At 45.6% G+C, this 8,112-nt stretch overlaps 1 protein-coding gene across 1 annotated transcript; it reads left to right on the forward strand.

Moving 5' to 3' along the window:
• The first annotated feature begins 5,779 nt into the window (after window positions 1-5,779).
• Window positions 5,780-7,633, forward strand: LOC142374480 (zinc finger protein 862-like). Its single transcript, XM_075458205.1, has 2 exons — window positions 5,780-7,070; window positions 7,191-7,633. The coding sequence occupies exons 1-2, from the start codon at window positions 5,780-5,782 to the stop codon at window positions 7,631-7,633; spliced, it is 1,734 nt and encodes a 577-aa protein (XP_075314320.1).
• The last annotated feature ends 479 nt before the right edge of the window (window positions 7,634-8,112 follow it).

Genomic DNA, 8,112 nt, shown 5'->3' on the forward strand with positions numbered 1-8,112 from the left:
GCTGTGACGCAGATGTAAACAAATCCGTTTTCGCTGTAACAATGGAGACGAAACGACGCCATTTTCAAATCTTCCCACTCTGGAAACCATTCTCAAAAACTATCGTTTTGGGGTAGTGGGAACGCCGGCTCCGTGTGGCCGCGACAGCCAAACGATAAGAAAAAGTATCGTTTACAGTGAAAAACGTTTTCGTGTAGCCGCAGCCTAAGACAAACTAGAGGAAACTCGAAGGAGTGACGAAAACACGAGGCTGTAAAGTCAACAGAATTTCAAATGGGACAGACAGAGAAAGACATCACAAGGAAGTGGATCGTTACCAGCTTGCCAGAGTCCATCGTCTCCTTCAGCTTCTCGCCGAGCTCGGAGCCCGAGGCCACCGTGGCCCTCAGCGTGTCTCCGGTGGCCAGGTGGCAAACGCAATACTTCTCTGCCAGCTGAGGGGCCTTCAGGGAGACGCCAGAAGAAGATGTTCAAATATATTCGTAGATGAACCTTAAAACAATCAGCTGCACCTGCGGTTACATCACGACACCAGCAAAATAGTTCAATTGTGTGGAAGAAATTTGGCAAGAACTGAATCTTAAAATGCAAATTCAGAGTTGGGCATGACTCAGCTGTCATACGTGTTGTTTCTGAGTCAAAAGCAGCGTGTTTGAACAGTGTTTTAAACAAACTGAAACGTCATTAAGTCCTTTCACAGATCCAGAAGTGGAAGTTCACCCTCAGCACACTAATGCTGCGTGTGCACCAAGAGCGCTCTACGCTGCCTGGTAGCGGAGGTCGCTGGAGAAGCTTCGCTTGAGAATTTGCTTTGGTAGCTTTGGTAGCTCGTGACGTCACATTTAGAAAGTTCAATTCTTAAAGGCCCCGCGGCTGTGCAGCACCCCCGCGGAAAAAAACATGAGGAAAGAGAGGGCAGGGACACGAATAAACGTGTTGTTATTTACAATTTGTTATACAAGATATACATCACGTTACAAATGATGTAAAACTACATTAGGTACACCTGAGAAGAGCAGGAATAGCAGAGGCAGCTGTGAAAATAAACTAACTTCGAAATAAAACTTAACTTCAGTGAGAAAGGTATGCGTGGGGTTACTACACTATTGTATTGAAGCACACGGCAATTTGCAACAGTCTCAGGATTAAACGACTATTGTTTGGATAGGAACTAAAGTTTACACGTCTGTTTCCGCGAACCCCGCAGATTGCCGGACCCCTACAATCTGTGGATTGTCATTGGTTTTCGCCGAAACGCGTCATAGCTCATTACCATAATGTTAGCTGGAGTTTAATCGCTGGAATCCGCTCTGGTAGCCCAGTTAGCTCAACCTCCGTAGAGAAATAATGATATCCGGCGCTCAGGTAGCGTAGGTCGCTGCGAATTCGCTGTGAATGTGCTACAGATCTGAAACACGGGAATATTGAAGTCCAAAGGCGTCCCTCGCTCATTCTGCACAAATTTTTTCCGTACCTCTTACGGTTTCCGAATGGGAAGCATCTGTTCGTCGAGGTTTTTTTGGCTCTGAGAAGCCTGAGTCTCATAAAATTAGCTATTAGTGGCCCAGCCAGTCCTTTGAAGTTTCAACAGCACAATTAACAGCTTTAAAGGGACAGTTCGCCGCTTTAAAGGGACAGTTCGCCTCTTTAAAGGGACAGTTCGCCTCTTTAAAGGGACAGTTCGCCGCTTTAAAGGGTCAGTTCGCCGCTTTAAAGGGACAGTTCGCCTCTTTAAAGGGTCAGTTCGCCTCTTTAAAGGGACAGTTCGCCTCTTTAAAGGGTCAGTTCGCCGCTTTAAAGGGACAGTTCGCCGCTTTAAAGGGACAGTTCGCCGCTTTAAAGGGACAGTTCGCCGCTTTAAATTTTTAAATTTAAACGGCTTTGATGCCGTTTAGGCTTGAATGCTTCTTCTTTAGGCCTTGCGAACCATTCCTGAGCAGCCGTGATTGGTTGAGCAATACGCACACTTTGGCAGGCTCCTTCTAAATTTCTTCAGAAATTTTCTAATTTATTATTTATTCTTCGGCGACAACAACTTGGTCCACGAAATTGTCCCACCATGCTGCTTCTTCCCGGTCTAACCCAAAAGCGGCGCTCCATGTACGGCTCGCGTTGCTGCAGTGGCTGGGTTCTCATCATAAAAGCTTGTTGAATCTGGCGCCTCCTTGCCACGTATTGCTGTGCACAGCGTACTACCAGCAGTAGGACATGGAGCAGGCTCCCATGCTGATCGTGGTTGTCCATGATTTCCATATTCTTCTCGATGACACGAATAGAAAGGAAGTGTGTAACTGAAGTGGAGCACGCCTGTTTGTTTTTAGTTTCCCAGCACTCAAGTCACATGACCAACGATACCAGCCTAGCGAATCAGGGAGGAGTACCTCCCAAGTAGCTAGAGCTCAGCACTGCGGATCCTCGTTTCTCACCGTTTACAACTGCTAAAATCAGCATCGTATGCGAATGCTTACGTGGGCTCCGGCGTCTTTGAATCCTTCCACCTATGAAGTCGTATTCCAGTATTTTAATGTAAATGGACAGTGCATCCGCGATAGAAACGATATAGAAACAGATTAATATAAATGGCACCTGAGCGTACACTCATACCGACCACACGCCGAACACATCTGTCTCTGAAAGCTAACGGCTAACAGCTAGCAGCTAACAGCTAGGCTAGTTCCGTTAGCTCGTCCCATCCGAACACATCTGTCTCTGAAAGCTAACGGCTAACAGCTAGCAGCTAACAGCTAGGCTAGTTCCGTTAGCTCGTCCCATCCGAACACATCTGTTTCTGAAAGCTAACGGCTAACAGCTAGGCTAGTTCTGTTAGCTCGTCCCATCCGAACACATCTGTTTCTGAAAGCTAATGGCTAACAGCTAGGCTAGCTCCGTTAGCTCGTCCCATGTCCCTGTGTCCCACCTGAGTCCCCTTCCCGGCTCCAGGAGGTCCGAGCAGGATGGCACGGATGCCCTCTTGTACATCGGCTATGGCCTCCTTTAGCTGTGCGCTGGGGCCATGTCAGGACCGGGGAAAGACACCAGAGGAGAAACTTTACAAAAGTCTTTCGGTATCGTCCTTCTAACACTACTACCAAGTTGGTCAGGAAGGGAAGCGTTACCGCCTACTTTTTGCTATAACACTTAAGCCCCGCCCATGTCAGGGCAAATACAGCATCCTATTGGTTACTAATCTAATCAATCAACAAAATATGGTTTAATTTTAATTTAGACGACAAACATGTAGAAAGTTGAAGAGTAAGAGAAAGAAAAGTGTGGTAGAAATCTTCAGCGGTCGCCATCAGTGGCTTTGGGTGTTTTGTAGCTTGGCAACAACTTTGCTGATGATGTCACACACAGCGTCAGCACACAGGTGAACTACAGGTGATATCAAAGTCAGGTTTATTGTCAATTTCTACATATATACAAGACATACAGAGAGATGGAAATAGCGTTCCTAACTACCCCACGGTGAAGACCGGACAAGACATTTACCAACAAGTAACACATGACAGTAAACATTAAAGTGCACAGGAGACAGCAAATGAGGACAGGCTTATCCTCGTCATACTAAAACAGTGGCGTCAAACTCATTTTCACCCAGGGCCACATCAGCATAATCGTTGCCCTCAAAGTGCCAGATGTAACTTATAAATGTAACTACTCCTTAATGTGAAATAACTCTGAATTTATTACTTATTCAAGTTACAAATTTTACATTTATATTTGCATAGATGTAAAAAAAAACATATGTTTGCTTGTTGCTCTGTTATTAATCTTTTTAATTTGTCAGGTTATGAAACCCACATCACTCCATCCATCAACGATCAAACTATCCAAGTGAATAAAGAAAAATAACATCAAACACAAGTTATGACATTTACTTTGTTCCAAACCTGAAATATCAAACAAAGCTAGCTTTTCGTGGCTTTCACGGACACATTCTGCTGCGGTCGCAGTTTGCCTTTTAATTCTCGGGCAGTTTGTTGTTTTCTTGATGCCTGATGTCGGCACACTCAGCTCGGTGTTTGGTCTCAGAATGCGGACGTAGGTCGTACTCTTTGAAACCGCCTCAGAACACAGAAGACATACCGTTTTTTCCCCTTGAAGCACAAACACGTATTCACCTTCCAATCTTTCTTGAAACAGAAAAACTGATGCAGATGGAAGATCTGCATCAGTTTTTCCCTTCCTGGACAGTTTGGGATCATTATTTGTATTTCTCAATTCCACTTGTTGGTGAAAATCGCACCGATTTGGAAATATTGCAGTCTAATGGCGGGATGCCGTCACTTCGCACGCAACATAATCGGCATGCATTGTGGGAAATGTAGTTTTTGGTCACTGCACGTATTTGACTTATTTATTTTTAAACAATCAGACCTTTTAAGCTCTCATGGGCCACATAAAATGACGTGGTGGGCCACATTTGGCCCGCGGGCCTTGAGTTTGACACATATGTACTAAAATAAAAGAAAATGAAAGTAACGTTGACAATAAAAGTGCAAATGACAAGACAAAGACAAAGTGCAATGACAGACAGCCATAAATAGAGGCCGGAGTCCAAAGTGTGAGTGTGTGGGGGGGGGGGGGGGGGTTGAATGTGCACATGATGGGTGGTGGTGCACTCGCTCGCTTCAGTTTGCGCAGTAAGTAGAAGCGCCGTTGGGCTGTCTTCGCCAGTGCTGCAGTGTTGGTGTTCCAGGAGAGGTCCTCACTGATGTGCACACCCAGGAATCTGGTGCTGCTCACTCTCTCCACAGCAGCACCATCGATGGTCAGTGGCAGGTGATGGGTGTGGCCTCTCTGGAAGTTGACAACAATCTCCTTGGTCTTGCTGACATTCAGTAGGAGATTGTTGTTTCTGCACCACGTGGTCAGAAGGTCGACCTCCCTTCTGTAGTGAGTCTCGTCGCCCTTGGTGATGAGACCCACCAGAGTTGTATCGTCCGCAAACTTCACTATGTGATTGGTGCTGAGGATGTTGAGCAGTCGTGTGTCAGCAGGGTGAAGAGCAGGGGGCCAAGCACACAGCCTTGGGGGGCCCCAGTGTTCAGTGTGATGCTGCTTGAGATGTTGTTTATATGTATATATATATATATATATATATATATATATATATATATATCAAGGGTCACGTTAGCCGGCTGTGGCCGGACATTGGCCGTTTCGCAAGCTGAATGACCGGCATATTAAAATGTGACCGGACAAAATGTCCGATAAAAAAATTAACAATAATATTAGCTATTTTGAAATATTAAACTTTAGAAAACAACACTAATACGAAACTGAATAAAGCTGAAAATATTAAGTTAAAAATAATTTATCCGATAGAACTAAGCGGCCAAGTTGCGAAACAACCGTTTAGAGTCCCTAGCAACCAAATGTTTTGCCTGGTAACCAGACAGTAACAGCGGCTACAGAACAGATAAGGCTAACAATGGCAAAGCAGATATCTCTCGGGAGGTTTTTCAAAAAAAGAAGCCAAGGCGTGCCCGACACAAATGACTTGACTGCAGCATCACCAATATCATCGGCTGAAAAAGAGGCTGATAAAGAGGACCCAACCGGGGAGCCCGCAAAAAAAAGAAAACGGAGCTTCAAAGGAGAATGGACAGAACAATTCCGGTGGCTCAGACACGAAAGAGTGGATGGAGGTACAGAGACAATGTTTTGTACAATTTGTGAGAGAGCAGGAAAAACCAATGGGTTCACCAAAGGCTCGATCAATTTTAAAAAATCTGCCTTGGTCGAGCACAGCGAGTCCTCTGACCATAGATCAGCCATGTCACTAACGCCTCAGCAAAGTGCTATTAAGCATCACTGTGACATAGCCACGAAGTCTAGAAGAGATTCGCTCGTGTCACAGATGAAAGTGATCTACCACATGGCTAAAAGTGACATCCCAACTCATCAGTTTTGTGGACTGACAGAATTACTGCAGTCTTTGGAAGCCCCTGATTTTCAGTGCAGTGCGAACGTATACCAGCACAACGAGTCTCTAAACGACATGGAAGTTGCGATTGAGAGAACGCTAATAGAACAACTTGACGAGAAACTGAAACAGAGTGAATTCCTTGGGTTGATAATAGATGAAACTGTTAACATCACAGTGAACAAGAAGCTGATCGTCTACCTGAAGTTTGAGAACAGGGGCAAGGCAGAGACAGTTTTCCTGGGGAACAACACAATTCAATCAGGAACGGCCCGGAGCATCTATAGCAATGTGGTGGATGCGCTGAAGGAGAGGGGTTTGGACATTCGCAGAGTCATGGGTCTGGGGTCTGACGGGGCCAGTGTCATGATGGGTTGCCATTCTGGTGTTGGTGCTCTGTTAAAACAAGAGAGTGCGTTTGCTGTTCAGGTGCACTGCATTGCTCATCGTGTAGCATTGGCGGCGTCAGATGCATCCAAGGCTGTCCTAATGGTTGCACATTACAAACGCACGGTCAATTCGGTATATTCATTTTACAAACATTCTGCAACCAGAACGAATCGGCTACGAGAGCTCAGTGCTACCCTCACTGACGAAGACAGGACCAGCTTGAAACAGCAGTGCGCCGTGCGCTGGCTCTCCCTCGGCAAAGCTGCGAGTGCTGTCAAAAAGAATTGGCGTGCGCTGATAATGGAGCTCAGCGAAGAAGCAGCCAATGGCAATGCCCAAAGCCAAGGGCTTCATAACCAAATTCGCTCATACAAATTCATTGCCCTGACGCACACCCTCTCTGATGTCCTGCCCGTGATGGATAAGCTCAACCTGTGTTTCCAGAGGGAGGACGTCAATTTGGGCTGTATCTCACCCATGGTACAAGCTTCATTGGCTGCACTAGCCCAATTGAAAGACACCCCGGGCCCAGAAGAACAGGGCTTTCACTGTGCGTTCGTGGACTGCAAGTTTAAGGACTTAACAGTGACGGAGAGCACCGAGAGACATGTGTGCACGTTTGACAACAGGAGAAGGCATTACATCGAAGAGCTCATCGAATCGCTGGAGAGGAGATTCCCCCGTGATGACGTGGATATCCTGAAAGGCTTTGACCTGGTCTTCAATCCTGACAGATACCCTGTATCCTGTGGTGAGTTTCAAAGTATTAATTTAAAGACGGCATCACTCGTTATTATTTATTGCCAAATAAAATGTTATTAGTGGTGGTCTAATTATTTAATATTTTATTATTATTATTATTATTTTACAGAAATGCAACAATATGCTCAGCATGCAGTCAAGCCTTTGATAGAGCACTATGGGACACCAAAGGAGACGGAGACTGGCGCAGTGGAACCCTTAATTTCCCCTGAGAATGCCCAGCGAGACGTGGTGCCATTGATGACGGCTCTTCGTGGATACGGCGGTCTAAACTTCCTCACTGCGTGTGAGATGGTTGTTCGAGAATTGGGTGACATCTTTCCCGAGTGGGCCAAGCTTGCCAAGATAGCGTGTACAATCCCGGTGTCCAGTGTGCCAGTGGAAAGGGGCTTTTCGCTCCAAAACCGCATAAAAACCTCAATCAGAAACCGCATATCTGAGGAAAAGGTGACGAGGCTGATGCGGATATCTTGCAGCGGGCCGGGGTTGAAAGACTTTGATTTCCCTCGAGCAGCGGAGAACTTTCATGCAATGAAGTTGCGCAGGAAATGAATGTTATTTGTGATGTGTTTGTATTTAATTCCTGTTCTGTTTTTGTTCTCCAATGTTCGTCATGCCCATTTTTTTTATGGGCGATGCCTAAGATAACGCGACATAGGCTGTGCAGATGCCAATTATTTGTTCTTGTTATTTGTTAAATCAGTTAGACATGTCAGTGACTGTTACTGTTCTTTGCTATGGTTATTAGCCAGACCTAATTGTTTTTAAGGATTAGACCACTTGGCCTAAATAAATTAATTTTGTTGAAAAGACGTTTCTGGACATTAGGTTATTGATGGGGTAGACTACGACCAGTGTCGGGTAAGGCCTGCTAAAAAAAAAGATGAGACGTCCCAGTGAAAGTAGACATTGCATGCACGGAGAGCAAAGGTAGCCAGTGCGCTCTCTTACACACACCAGAAAAGCTCGAACAGGGCAACAAAAGAAAAAAAAAGCCCAGCCCAGCCCGCATATCTACGCTAGCCTACTTA

The sequence above is a fragment of the Odontesthes bonariensis genome, chromosome 23 (genome assembly GCF_027942865.1).
Source record: "Odontesthes bonariensis isolate fOdoBon6 chromosome 23, fOdoBon6.hap1, whole genome shotgun sequence".
NCBI classification, from domain to species: Eukaryota; Metazoa; Chordata; class Actinopteri; order Atheriniformes; family Atherinopsidae; genus Odontesthes; species Odontesthes bonariensis.

Bases quoted from the DNA above. Each gene is read 5' to 3' on its own strand.
- LOC142374480 (XM_075458205.1), top strand. From the start codon at position 5,780: ATGTCACTAACGCCTCAGCAAAGTGCTATTAAGCATCACTGTGACATA. The intron at 7,071-7,190 runs GTGAGTTTCAAA...ATTATTTTACAG, and splicing joins CAGATACCCTGTATCCTGTG to AAATGCAACAATATGCTCAG.